The 15,571-nt window shown below is 33.0% G+C and overlaps 1 protein-coding gene across 3 annotated transcripts in view; it reads right to left on the bottom strand.

Moving 5' to 3' along the window:
* Dhc36C (Dynein heavy chain at 36C) overlaps positions 1-15,571 on the bottom strand; it is a 338,056-nt gene that overhangs the window by 283,571 nt on the left and 38,914 nt on the right. For all 3 annotated transcript variants that reach the window (XM_085817779.1, XM_085817780.1, XM_085817781.1), the window contains exons 6-8: positions 10,140-10,218; positions 6,769-7,078; positions 3,794-3,965 (exon numbers count right to left, since the gene is read on the bottom strand). In XM_085817779.1, the coding sequence (XP_085673905.1) occupies positions 3,794-3,965; positions 6,769-7,078; positions 10,140-10,218 (561 nt within the window). The remainder of the gene's footprint in view (positions 1-3,793; positions 3,966-6,768; positions 7,079-10,139; positions 10,219-15,571) is intronic.

The raw sequence follows: 15,571 nt of genomic DNA, 5'->3' as shown, positions 1-15,571 counted from the left end.
CTTTGATGTAATCACTACTGAGTTTTCCTAAGCTACCTTTTGTTTTTGTGAATAAGGATATAAATTAACTGTTCCCTTGCATTTAAAACAAAAAATGAGTTAGTCACATATGTGATTGCATTCCTGTTCATTTACAGCTGGTTGAGTTAATTAACATTTCTTGAATATGGAAAAGGATAGCTGAATGCAGCCAAAAGAAGGAATAAATTGGAACACTCACCTGCAGGAAGCTTGTATTTATAGTGTTCTAAGGCCTAACAAAATAGCAGATTAAGCCTTTTTATGAAGCACAAAAAGGAAGCATGTCAAATTTTCCACAGCATTGGCTATTTGGTGGATTGTGCACAGAGACTGATGAATGTTTTTATTGTAAGAATTGCTGACAGAAGTGCGGTTTAGAATTCCGAAGAACAATTGGCACAACTTAAGCAGGATCTCCACTAACTTTTATTGTTCGAAGGTATCCAAATTTCATGGTCGATGGGATAATATGCTAGTCTTTATTACTAACTATACATATAAGCATTACACAGGCAGTTTTACAAAAAATGTTAAAATTATTTTTCAGTGCTTCCTTGTTAAATAAGCCATTCCGGTAGTCATCCAAATTGGAAGAAAAGTTACCAGAATTCCTAAACTTCACCAGAGAGTTTTTAATGTGTAAGATTTTAATTTTCAGACTAGTTTCATTATGAAATTGTCCATGTGATATCATCGATTAAGTACTTTTCATCCTCTAAAATTATTACCATTTTTAATTTATAATCAGTTGACAAGGAAACTTTTTTTTAAAAAAAATTTGCAACACACAATGCAGTTGATTTTCTTGCTCACTTTAGACTGCATGAAGAAGAATGGAATTTTGCATGCTCAGAGAAAGTGCAAAAATGGCCAGCAGTTTATTAAAGTAAGATTTATTTAAGTATTTGCAGTTGCAAGTGAAAAACTTCACAAGGAAAAAAAGTCTTTGTGCTGATAATTTGCTTACTGGTTCCAGGGCTGCTTTTCTTACTGCTTTGCATTTCATTATACTGTTGGGCTGATAGAATTAAGTTGCATAAAATGATGCAATAAACAATTAAATATGAGTCAAAATTGAAAAGTACTGATAATTGATTCTATAATATAACAGCTATTGATGAATTATGGTCTCCATGAAAAGAAATAAATGTTACGTTTCTTTGTATTTTGGGTTTTCCATTTCTTTGAAGGTTGCTCTAGTTCTTGTCAAAATCGACAATGTGCTTATGGTGGCCACTTTAACATGAAAGTATCCTTTATGTGTATAGAGTGGTCATAAAGAAACTTTGCCAACATCTGCATTTCTAGCATTTGTTCTGGTTAACTGATCAAGATGAGATTGCAAATACAATTATTTGGAGGTATGCGCTCGAAATTCTGCGAACGGCAACACAGGGGTGCTCATGGTTAAGGTTATAGTTACAGAAACTCGGAAATGTCAGATGGCAATGGCAACTTTTTCTGGTCACAAAATGCTCAGCACATGCGAAAACCCTAAACAGCCATGGAACGGTACTGATATGTCCAAAAACGGACATGCTATGCATACACAAAAAAAAAAAAAAAAAAAAAAAAAAAAAAAGAGTTCTGAAAAACGGGCCAATGAAACACATTCTGGGAGCATGCTAAAAATTTGCATAAGACAGAGGCAAGTTACCAATCACAGAATGGCCTTCACCAGATATTCGGCATAGGAAACTGATAAAATGACAGGCGGGTATGTGAAGTCGTCATTCGGGAACTCACATGTGGCGACAAAATGACTCTTCCTAGGAAAGTTCATGGTGAATTGATAAAACTGTATTATCAAAATGGGATGAAAGCTGCAGAAGCCTTGCGTGTGCATCACCGAAATCATCTCCAATGACATGGCTCATGTACTCCACAAATTATGCATGATTTATTGCATAAATATGAAGATATAGGCTGCACCTGTGATAAACCACACTCTGGAAGGCCAAAAGTTCCTGAAAACGTTGTTACAGAAGTGCACCAGACAGTGACTGCAGGACATAGAGAAACCGCAAGAGGCACAGAGCTTGTATTGGATATTCCAATGATAATGGTCCTCAAGCTACTGTGCTTGGTTCTCCACGTGATTCACTACCGAATAATCCAAGGAAAAGGATAATTACGCGAGATATGCAGTCACCAAAATACTTTTTCAGAACCCTTTTAACAGGCCTCCTTATATGTGGAGGTACACCATCTTGCAACCAAACAATATCATTGAGTGCATTCCGCCTATGCAATTCCAACAGTACATAATTTCACAGCAAGGTCGTATAGCAAGAGCCTGTTACACAGCATGTTACATAGCAAATCAGTGTCGCTTCCTCAAGGAAGAAGAGGCTGAGAACAAGTGGGGCTGTAATGCTGCCCCACACAGTCACTTTTGCGTCAAATAATGGTACTGGTGCCACAGAGTGAGGTTTCGTCTCCATGAAACCTCACGCTGATGTTGCACGTCCAGATGTTGCAGCTGGGAAACCCGCAACTATGTCGAGACTTTTCAAATGAACTTATAATACAATATGATGCTGACAATGACTGGCCACTGCGCATACTATGGATGGACAAAGCCTATTTCAACCAAAATGGCAACATTAACACCAAGAATTGTGTACACTGGGCAGAGACGAAACCTCACCCTGTGGCAGCAGTACCATTATTTGATGCCAAAGTGACTGTGTGGGGCAGCATTACAGCCCCACTTGTTCTCAGCCTCTTCTTCTTTGAGGGAGCGACATTGATTTGCTATGTAACATGCTTTGTAACAGGCTCTTGCTATACAACCTTGCTGTGGAATTATGTACTTTTGGAATTGCATAGGTGGAATGCACTCAATGACATTGTTTGGTTGCAAGATGGTGTACCTCCACATATAAGGAGGTCTGTTAAAAGGGTTCTGAAACAGTATTTTGGTGACTGCATCATCTCACGCAATTATCCTTTTCCTTGGCCTCTCTGATCCTCCAGTCTGACATGTATGGATTTCAGTTTTTGGGAGTATCTCAAATGCAGAATTTACCTGTGCAATCTGCAAACTTTGTCAGATTTAAGGATTCTATATGGTATGAGATTGCAAACATCTCTCATGCCATGTTGCATTCAGCGGTATTGTCCACCGTTTCCCGCATGCAATGCATACTTGCCTGTGACTGCGCCCATGTGGAAAATGTTTGATCTAAATAAAGGTATTCATTTGTCCGATATGTGTTGTCATCAGTGATTGGTGTCTTCTCTCTGTCATATAAAATTTTCTGCATGTGCCCAGATCATGTTTTGTTGGCTAGTTTTCAGAACTCTTTTTTGTGTATGCATAATACATCTGTTTTTGAATATATTGGTACTGATCCAATCCTATGTAGAGCTTTTCCATGCGGCGAACATTTTGCGACCGGAAAATGTTAGTGTTGCCATCTGACATTTTTGAGTTTCTGTAAATATAATCGTAACCGTGAGTGCCCCTGTGTTGCCATTCACATAATCTTGAGCGCATACCTCCAAATGACTATATTTGCAATCTCATCTCGATCAGTTAATCAGAACGGACACTAGAAATGCAGATGTAAGCAAAGTATTTTTACAACCACTCTGTAAAAACTCTTTATGGTGTGTGTGTATATATATATATATATATAAATCTGTTTTACAGTAAAAAGAATAAAACAAATGAAAATATTACTATTATCACAGCATTCAAATAAGCATTTAAACTCCTTTAGTCTAAATTCCAAAAGACATGTAAAAAATATTCAATATGAATTACCTGAAAATGGTGCAACAGATTCTCATATTTAACCAAGGATTCAAAACATAGACTTTTCAATTCAGAAGTCATTATTGCAGCTATGCAATTAAAGATAGTTATTCTTTTATGTTGTAGAATATATTTTTTTTTCAACCCAACATTCACAGTTTGTTGAACAAGTGGATACCAGCTGAAAAAGAAACAACCATGTCACACAAATACATACAGACTATGAAAATAAGCAGCATTTTAAATTCAGAAGTTTAAAAATAAACATCGTTAATCTCCAGACTAGCAGATTAAAATAAATTTTTTAAAGGTTGTGGAAATAATATTAATTAAAAATATTTATATTGTTGACTATAAAGCAGATTTATATTAAAATTACAAATATCCCAGGAACTACTATTAAACAATATTAATAGCCGTATTCTAAAACAAGATGAAATACAACCTTATCTACATCTCTTCTTAATCCCATTTCCTGAACTAACTGCATAGCGAAGGCCCTGGGTTTGAATCCTGATGATGGCATGGATGTAACAGCCTCCATAACAAAATGACTAATGATTCTGTCCTTAGTGGTGGTGAAAGCCTAAAATGACTAGCATCTGCCATAAATATTTGTATATCATAACATGTATGATATACATATATTTATGGCAGACTATTGTCTCCTGCTCATTTTTCTTTAAATTTCATTAATTTTTTGAAGTGGGATTTTGCTTGTTTGAAATGTTTCGTTTTAACCTTTTAAAATTATTTGTTGCATTTATATGATTATTTGAAATTTATTAATTATGAATTTCAATTTCTGGTCTTTGTAAAATATTAGTTCTAAATTTCTTACTTTATGTCTTTAATGATAGATAAATTTATACTATATTTTAGAACAGCCAATAAATCAAACATGATCTACCGGTTGATTACGAAGTGACTTTCGGTCAATCACGACAAACACGAGATGTTTTCAACAAGCAAACGCAACTTAGATTACCCACAAAATAGTGACCTAAAAAATTAGAGTAGGCATCTTAAGGCACATTTCAGTTTATATAAGTTCAACAAAATGTTTTTAAAAGTCTCATGTTGAAATCACATGCAGTGACCACTGCATCATTCAAAGTAAGCAATATGTTAAAAAAAGGGGAAAGAAAAAAAAAGAAAGCCACTTTTTTTAGGAATTTCTAAAAGAAGCTTTCTTAGAAATGTCAGATTTTTTTTATTTTTTTTTAAAGATTACAATTATTGCTGCAATTAAAGATATACAATTGCCTCAAAATATTCAGCAGATTCAGAAAATGAGCAAAAACATAAAAGAACCACATTAATATACACTCTCTTTTTTCCCTTTGAATCAGATTAATTGATAGATATAAGAGACACAACAAAATTGCTTATTTTTATTAATAAAGTTTCTAAAGATTATACATCTAACAAAGTATATTGCTGGATATGATTTTTTGGAAAGAAAGATTTAGAGGTGAAAACATATTCAATTGTTTCAAAAGCTTCCTCATGAATTAGAAACTACCATTTCTTAAATTACTTTCAATAACAGTAGATGCAGCAGCAGCAATAATATAAGGCTCCATAAACGGATTTATCATTCTATGCCAAAATAATGATGAATTCCCAAATTTTTGGAGCTTCTAGAGCATAATTCACCCACAAGTATTAGCCAGCAAAAGAGTAAATATTAAAGATGCAATGGATATTGCATTCAAAATTGTTCATTCCACTGGAGGAAGTTCTCTCAAACAGCATCTCTTCCGATTAAACACGTTGAAGGACAGCAAAATTATGACATACCAATATAAGGTGTAAAAAAGCATAGCAGCATGAAAAAGTAGAGATAACCAGTGTTTCAGAAATATCAGCGTTAATTAAGGCTGCTTGACAAAAAAGCACAAAATAATTCACTTGAAACAATACTTTTGCATCTAAAGATTAGTACAGAATGGAAAGAAAATATCCTAATCTACATGTGACTAAAGTCAAATTGACAACCATTTGAAAACAAATCAAAAATATAATTCAAATAAATAAAATACAGGGTGAATCTGAACAAGTGGGCAAAACTTTAGGGGGTGATAGAAGGCAGCTGTATGAGCAATATTCGTCATAAAATGTATGGTCAGAATGCAAACAGCAAGCCGCCATGTGGCATTGTAAATAAATGGTATAAAAAGGGCCTGTTCTCGCACCCAATGGCATTTTCTTCCACGGAATGCCAAGAGTGTTGCTGGTTATACGAACCATGAAATGTCCAGGGTGACAGATTGGTCAAGGTGGTTCCACAGCTTGGCCACCAAGATCACCGGATCTCTCGTGTTTGGACTTTTTCCAGTGGAGACATATGAAAAGCCTAATCTATTAGTGCTCCTTTGAAACCAATATGGATCTAGTTGCCAGGATCGCCATTGGGAAGTTCCTGGTGTCTTCGCAAATATGTGTTGATCCCTATCCTGCAGGTGCGAAGACTACATTACAGATGGCAGAATGTCTTTTGAGCAATTACTATGAGCCTATTCTGTTAATGAAATGTTTTCTGAAGTATCACCACTAATTCTTGTGTTAATTCTTCAAATGTGATAGTGGAAAACTACCCTTTAACTTCTCTCTGATAGCATTCTGACCAAGCATTCTATGACAAATATTGCTCATATAGCTGCCTTCTATCACCCCCTAAAGTTATGTTCAGATTCACTATAGTTTTCAGTAAATATCAGAGAAAATATTAAAAATCAATTAACATTTTTAAACTCCTTACTTATCATAATCGATCTCATTTCAGTTTATCTTCTTGATAACAAAACATTATAGAATCTGCATTTTTTTATACAGCAAAATGAATGATAGATATCCATCAATATTTTGATATTTAAAGAAGGAAAGCTCTAGAAGTCATCAATATTTTTAGCAAATATTACAGCAAAAAAGTTATGTGCATTGTTAGAAAAAAATTAATACATATATATGTTATTACTTACACTTTATGTAAAATATCCTGAGTAGAAAGAACTTGGGCTTTTACAGTCTGAAGCCATACTGATATCTCATAAGGTTCGAATTTTTTTAACGAAGATGGGTTAACCAAACTTAGTTCACCACATATCTGTAGCCATATTTCTAATAATCTCAAAATGCATTTGTTGGAAAGGATAAAAATTTGAGCTAGTTTCTTTTTGCTCATTTGCATGTTTGAAGAAGCTTGTGCAAATACAGTCATCTCTTGGTAATATCTTGAAGTTGGGTCATAGAGACTTTCTTTTGGGATAGGAGAATTCAGAACAAAATCAACTGGTAGAGATGGAAAGAAATAAAAATGCTGAAATATTACTATATATTTACATAATTGCAATTACTGTTGTTACATAAACAGTAATATAAATATGCAATAAAGTTAAAATAATAATTAAAAATAGTACACCATGATACATGAAATTAAATACCTCACAATGAACAGTAAAATAATGAAATACATGCTGCATATAATGAACAATTATAATAATTAACTAAGTAATTATAATGGGATCCGAAAGTTCCCTAAATTCCAGTCTAAAAGGGTTATGTCCAAAACCCCTTCACTGATGGTCATGCAAATTTATCCCAAACAGGAATATTTGCAAATGCTTTCATTTGTTACAGTAATATGAGCAATGAGAATTTGGAGACTTTCGAATCCCACTGTTAACATCCTTCGTTTCTTTTTATGCAACTCTAATTTATAGCTCTTTTGGTACTAAAATTTTAAATATTATTTTAAGCCTCTTTTATTTTTTTAACTTTGCATTTTTTTGGTTACTTTTAACTTTTGTTAACGAGCTAATTTTTAAACTTACACCTGATTGAAGATCTGAAGCATATTAGGTCTATTTAAAAGTCAACATGGAATTTCAACTTCCTTTTTATATTTGTATGGTCATTTATTTGTTAACTTCATGCAGTTTGCTGCTTAAAAATATTACAGCATCTAAAACATTTCCCTAACAGGTACTATCACATCATCCACCAGGCCAGCTGGCAAAGTCACCAATACATATGAAGAACAGTAACCATTTTAAAAAATAGTGGCCAGGCTAAAAACAGCAAGAAATTAATGAAATTAAAAATGCAAGATACATACATAATGAAACAGTAAAAGTTACACAAGGCAATCATCCGTAACGGAACATTCAAAATTTCATAAAATAGGAACAAATTAACTAAATTAAAAATATAATAAACATCTACAATAAAACACTTAACCTTCTATTTTCTCAGTCTTCTGTCTGAGCGCAAAGCGAATCATTTTAAAAACATCAGAGAACTGTAGAGTTCTTGGCACTGCAGAGCAAACTGGGACTGCTGTCCATGTACACACTAACCCACACATTAATCACAAGCAGAAACCATAAATATAACCCTCGGGAATTCCATAATCGTGTGCATTTAGTGAGTTGTTGACATAGTGCTTTGCCCGGTCATTCTTGGGCAGTTAATGCAATGGTACCCACTAATCTTTTAATGCTCTACTGGTTTATCTAATAACTAGAAAGCCCGGCAGTCATACGAAATGACCACTGTTCTAGATATTATAAATTGTAATTAAAACGATTTGTGCAAAGGTGTCTGCTTATTCAAACTAAATTACCCAGGGCAGGCGGTGAGGATGCCCCTTTGCTTACTGCTCCACGGGGTTTCCCCTTCTACTTGCTTAATTGCCTTAAGTAGAGTGCAATGAAGGAAACCACTGGAGGTACATTTCTTAAGAGCCGCCACTAGCTCAATCAATAAAGGTGATTTAAATAATAAAATGTTAACTCACATGTCAAAGATCTCTTTGTAGACAACATTTCTCGTGTAGATCTTTCCATCATTTTTAAGCTTGCCTTGCAGAGGACCATCCATTATTTTTAATTTTATGCCTGTTCTTTCACGAGCTCTTTAAAAGGCAACATAAAGTTGATCGTGTCCAAATTCAGGCTCAGGTAAAAAAACGCCAACACGCTTAAGCGTTTGGCCCTGAGACTTGTGGATGGTCATAGCAAAGGCAATTTTTACACTAAATTGTCTACCTCTCAATTGAAACGGCAACCCTGTGCCGTGGCAACTTCACCCCATTGGCTTGTACAATTACGCAAGCAACCAATAAGCTATCAGTGACAAACAGAAACTTAAGCCACATATAATAAAGATATATATATATTTCCTTTTATTTGTCTTTTCGTCGTTGCCGGTTTTTGACGGTTGCATATTTCTGAATTCTATTATATATAGATGTTAAATTTATTTATCAAATGTTAAATGCACATGCTCTTGTATTTTTAATTTTTACGCCTTAGCTTTCTCATAATATTCGTCACGCACTGCACTGCACGGGGAATAAAACAATTTACAGTTACGCAAGCAACTAATAAACTATTGGTGACAAACACTTAAGCCACATATATATAAGACTGATGCTAGTAGCTTAGTAAAATACTAATGATAAAAAACACTACTTAGTACACTTTTCCTGTTAGTTTTAGGCTCAACATTCCATACTCTTTCACAGATCTTATCCTTTATTGACCTATCACCGCAATCTACTCTTGCAACTTCTAATTTAGGTGCCCAAATTAACATGTATTAGTTATATAGTGTATATATATATAACATGTATGTATTAGTTATAGCTAGAGTTCATAAATTCTTTCACATTTCATTTGTCAACTGTAATCCCCCCTGGTCGTCGTTTATTGTACTGGTTCGGATTTGTACCTTGGCAGGCTTGGCACCAGGGGATGAAAACACAAATCTGGCAGTTCCAGAATCCCAAGGGAAGCTCATCTGCTAGGGTTCGACCAAGGGGGTATTGACTGTAAGTCTCCAAACTCGTGGTATCTGTAGTGGTCATGACTTGCTGTTCAATCTGAAGTGATGACCCTGGATGAACAATTTGGCCATGGGTTTGAGAGATCTTAGAGTCTGTTGCCTATAAGTATGGGACAGGCGACATCAAATTGAATTACATTTACTCTCATCAGTAGCAGTTTGCCTGACCGACCCACCTCTTGCCTAATATAGAGATCCAAAGTTGTGATCGAGCCTGGCTGTGCGTCTGTCTCAGTTTGTGGTACCAGCAATTAATAAAACTAAAACTAGTCAATTGTAATACAAATACAGTTTTCATATCAAAACATAATATTATATGATAATAAATACTGAACAAACTCATATCTTTTTAATAAAAAAGAAAAAAATGACTTGACAAACAAATCTTGCCATTTAAAAATGTATCATTATGATATAAAGGACACCAGATATATAAATACACCCAAGAAAGGGGGGAATACAAAACTGAGTAAGAATGTTAAATAATCTTTCCAAAAAATAATACCTGCAGCTTTCTTAACAATCCATACATATTCATCTCTGATAAGACGAACAGTTTTTCCAAGTTCTGTTTCCATGCCTACCTAAAAAACTTTCTCTGTTTACATTTAATTTCTACACATAATAACTCTGTAATATACAAATTAACATGGATAAAAGATTATTCTAATGCAAATCATTTTCTGCAAATATTAATACAGTTTTATTATGATTTTTCCCTTTAGTTTATGCCATTTCACAATCAGAGTTGTTCTGAATGAATTTCCAGTTGTGATATTTTGGGAGTGCCAAGCATTTTTGTCACCCTTGCCAAGTCAAATTTTCATCTTTTACTCATAGCATTTATTTGTTTCAAGTTTTTTAAAGAATATTACTCCAGAAGGGAGAAGCCAGCAAACTTCTATCTGAAAGAAACATGGCCAAGATACTAAAGTATATGTTGGAACTAGCGAAACATTCTTAAACTTTCAAAGAACTGCTGGCAGCACTGACCCCCCCCCCAAATTAGAAAATATATTAGAAAGCATAAAAGTACTTGTCAATGGCTTAACAAGTCTGATCCTGGAATCCATGCACATACTTCCACAGTTTGAAAAGGATTTCTCAAAATTGGTCATAAAGCTGTTTGAACTCAGGAAAAAGAATTGCTGACAACCAAGATGAAGCAGTTTTGTTGTTTTGGTCAAAAACTTATTTATCGTGGAAATTAAAATATTGGAAAAATGTCCCTTTTGCTGATCAGACTCACTTTAATGTTCTGTGCTGGTGTTTGCAGCACTAAAGAAGTCTAATGAAAGCATCTCACCCAAACACATTCACAAACATTAAAAGCTCAGTATATATATATATATATATATAAAGAATCTGAAATTATTTTTCTAGACATTATCTAGGATCCCTCATCGTTGGTAAAATGAATTCAAAAAAATATGTTGAACTTATATAGAAGAGACTTTTTTCCAAACATGAGGAAACTATGTAGTGTGACAGAACTGAGATTTTTGGGGACAAGATTTTGCTCCATGTCACAAAACTGACAAACAAATGTTTTTCAGGAGCATCAAATGCCTGTTGTTGAATTATCAGGAAACTCATCTAACCCCAACCCAACCACAAATCTTTGGTCAATCATGAAGGAAAGCTGAAAATAAAAGACAGTATGTTATAAAATCTCTTAATTTCCAAGAATAGCAAAATTTGATTTCCCGAGGAAACTCGTGGGCAAACAACTAGTGAAAAAAATATCAGAACATGTGGAACAAATTATCAAAACCTGAAGAAGACAATTTAATATTAGTTTTACTATTAAGCTCTTTAAAACGTTTCATTAAAATTATGTTTCATTGAAATTATACATTTGTTTGACGTGATATAATTAATATATATACTGCTATATAATAAATATTACAAAAAGGTATCACAGAAATTTATACATTATTTTATTTTTGAAATATAAAAAAAATCACATGAAATTATTCTAAACTAAAATATGATAGGCTAAAAAATGCATGACATCAAATTAAAAATAAGCGTACCAAAGATAGAAGTCCATTCTTATCTGTCAGTAGCATTTCCTGGAAACCTATTTTATGTAGGCTAATAAAAATGACAGTAAAACTTCCACAAAGGCTGAGTCAAAATTATTAACATAGAAATATCATTAAAATCAAAACACTAACTACTAAAATTATTATTGAAAAGTCATAAGTGATAGAAGGAATATGATAGAATTGTTTGAATAAAAAAAATATTACTCAATGAAATTTACTTAACAACAAAAAAAAAAAAAAAAAAAAAGATGCAACACAGATCACATTTTTAGAGGATTCTAAAAAAATTGGTCAGTAGGTTTAGAATTAAATTATCTGCATCTCTTCTGTATGTCTAAATGCACTTAGGTCTTACAGTTCAAAAGAGGAAATAGCTATATTAATCCTAAAAAATAGGACAGTTGAATTTTTTCAAAGAATATTTTGTACATGCATACTGTATATGAGTCAACTTTTTTTACGGTTGTAGTTGGCATATATCTTAAACTGTTAAATGGTGAAAGAGCACAATAAATGATAGCTGTAACATTATTTCAAATTATTTTTCTGAACATTTTGCAATTTAAGTAACTTGAAATATATATATTTCACTAATGAATAACTAGAAAGCTAACAGAAAATAAAGTTTTTGAGACTCAAGGATCACATTTGTGATAATAAAAGGTTATTAAAAATGTAATAAAATATTCACTCTTCTGTGTCATCAGCCACTTGAAGAAAATATGCAAAAATGCAACGGATTCCTGCCCAAATTAAAACCAAAGGCAATCAGATTTTTGGCAAACTGGAAGGAGACCAGATTTCTCCAACGGCTCAATAAATTTAACTTTTCTCATTATTTTCACTGTTGCAGTCTTCACACTCAAAGAAGAATTAGTTAAAAAATTTGTAAGTTTGCAAAATTACTGCCAATAAACACATCACTCAGTGATTTTGAGAATAGTATCATAATGGAAAAAAAATATAACCTATGGCATACGAACTTGCATTAACTGCTGAAATTGCTCTGACATAGCATTAAATATTTAACCCTCCAGTGTTACATAAAATTAAACAAAGATTGCATGCTTGATTAATTTTTTTTACTAAATGAGCAATAAAATCAACTAACTAAGCAATATAGCAACTAACAATTTAATAAAAGAGCAAATATCTAATTTAAAATTATATACTGTGTACCTGAAAATGACATTTCACCTGCTTTGAAAAAAAATTTTTGGATATGACATCGCTAATTGCTAACTATTGAACTAAAATAATTTTATTATTACATAAATATTTTCTCTCTTAGAAATTCCTCTGAATAAAAGTGTTTGCAAATTATATGATATTAGTTGGTTCAGAATAAATAATATATAATTTATGCAAACAATCCCACACAGCTTCACAAACATATACTCTCTTTCATATTGTTAAATGTCATTTGTCATTCCCCCTAAAAAAAATTCTACTTGGAATGAATGTCCAACAATTTCACTCTCAGTGTTGTAATTTGAATAATCACTGGACAAGTATTACAAAATTAAAAAATAAAAATGTGATTTTTCCCTCTTTTAAGTGTCATGACTAGTTTGAGCAAAATAGTTTTCATTTTCAGTTAGTTATTTAGTTATTTTAACTTTCCAAATATTTAAAAATGCGGTACTATTCAGTTTTGAGGGCCGTAAAAAAATTGCAGCGAAAATATATGCGCAAAAGTGCCAAATCTAGCAAATGCGCCCATTTAAACAGCGCGCCAAATCTAGCGTGCGCGTTGAATTCAGATTGGGTAAGTTTATATAATTCTATATTTCTTAAGATGCCATTGACATACTAGTTTAATTTTTAAATCCTTTTTTGATTTTAAATCCTTTTTTGATATCCTATGGATTTAACAATTTGGGAATTGCCCATGATGAAAAGTTGGCAATAGAATTTTGGGTAAAGTGCAGGATCACCCACTGCTTGACGCGTTTTTAAGAATTGCACATACTCAGTATCCATGTGCACATTGACATATTTTCACTCAAAAAAAAAAAAAAAAAAAATCCTAGAATTTTACAAAAATGGCACTGTGCACACCCTTAACTTTATCTATGTACTGTAATGTATTTTGCAGTAATTTACAAACAGACAATCTTCTTAGTAGAACATAAATTTTATTTCTAGTTCATGGTGATAGACAAATTTTATACAATTCTTAAGTGGGAAAATTTTTAATACTACTCCTAGCTGGCAAAATCTTCAGAATCCTAATCTTTTTAAAACAATATCTCATGTTACTGAGTAACGGTTTAATACAAATATGGCGTTGCCACTTCAACAATAATTATATTTATTTATTAAATAACAAGATATTACAACCTCTTCCCCCTCCAGATAAACTTTAATTTATATTTTTATAAATTAAAGTTTATTTATTTATTTATTTATTTTACAACAATATCAGCACAATACAGAATTGAAATACAAGATATAACATAATAACATACACTGAGGAAGAGAGGAAGGAACAAAATATTTTTTTTTATCTATATAGAGAAACAAATTATTTAATCAGGCTAGGGAGTACGACTTAATGCGTCTACATTTTTATGGTTTTTACCACTTTGGTGAACGATCGTGTAATTGTAGGGTTGTAGTACTAGTGCCCATCTCATAAGTCGTGGATTTAGACTCACATTATTTTTTAGCCAAACTAAGGGATTATGATCGGTCATGATGAGGAATTTAGTATGCCCGTCTAAATAACATTGAAGTTTCTTTACAGCAAATATTATGGCGGCGCATTCCTTTTCTGTGGTAGAGTACCTTTTTTCAGTTTCTGTAAACTTCTTACTGAGGTATAATACTGGATGTTCATTGTCTCGTTCATCTTTTTGAGCTAAAATGACACCCATACCAGAGTCTGAAACATCAATTTGCAAACTAAACTCCTTATTGAAATTAGGCGAGTGTGACAAAGGCTTTTGTGGCAGTTTTGCTTCTTCAACAACTCACTCTTGTCTGTTTAGTTTCTTTAAAAACTTCTCTTTGACTTGCATCTCAACTCCAGAACTTGGCAATTCATCTGGAACTTTTAACTGAGAATCGTTTAATTTTGTCAGTTCTTTCTTGTAAGATAGTTTTTGCTCTTTGCAAGATGAATCTTTGTTCTTATCTGCTACTTGCACTCTCATTGAATGTGGCAACTTTGAGTATCCTTCATCATGTTTGTGCCTCTTTGCTAAGTTTTCTGACGCGTGCATAGATCCTGAACGTATTTTTAATTTCTTAACTTTAGAAGCACCTTCATGAGTTCTTTTATCAGAAGTTCTTTGATCTTCTGTTAACAAAATGTCAAACACATCTTTGCTTTTTAGAGAAGAAGGAATTGGGGAACTTGTAGAGGAATAATCACACACATTATCCATAGAAGATGAATCACCAGGTAAATAAGGTGAGTCAACTTCCATATAAATAACTTCAGCTTTCTCATCAAGAGATGAACGCTTAGATTGTTTGTCAGATTTCCATGAAGCATTGACAGCCTGACTTTTAGGAGGGTGAGTATTGACCAAATTACCCTGAGTTTTAGCACTATTATTTGTTTGGTTCTGAATCAAAGTTGTGTAGTTCTGCATTTGATCCCTATATTTTTCAGGAATAACAATTACTTCCCTTTCATTTCCATTTTTATCTAATTTCTTTTTCTCCTTTATTTTGAAATAATTTCCGAAATTTTCACTTTTAGCTTCAATAAGCATTGAGGTTAGATCTCTGCTTTGATGCTGAGATTCAATTAATTCCTTTGAATTAGCATTAATTATTTTCTTAATTTCCTTGTCTTTCTCATCAGCTTGCGGTAAAATATCTTCGTCAGACTCAATAATAGAAAGTTCTTCTTTTTTCCCCATTTCGGTGTCTC

The sequence above is a fragment of the Stegodyphus dumicola genome, chromosome 5, assembly GCF_044657685.1.
Source record: "Stegodyphus dumicola isolate Sdum_Otavi_A_Nest chromosome 5, ASM4465768v1".
NCBI lineage: Eukaryota > Metazoa > Arthropoda > Arachnida > Araneae > Eresidae > Stegodyphus > Stegodyphus dumicola.
Note: the sequence above shows the minus strand (reverse complement) of the source record. Positions and strands in the feature narration are given on the sequence as shown.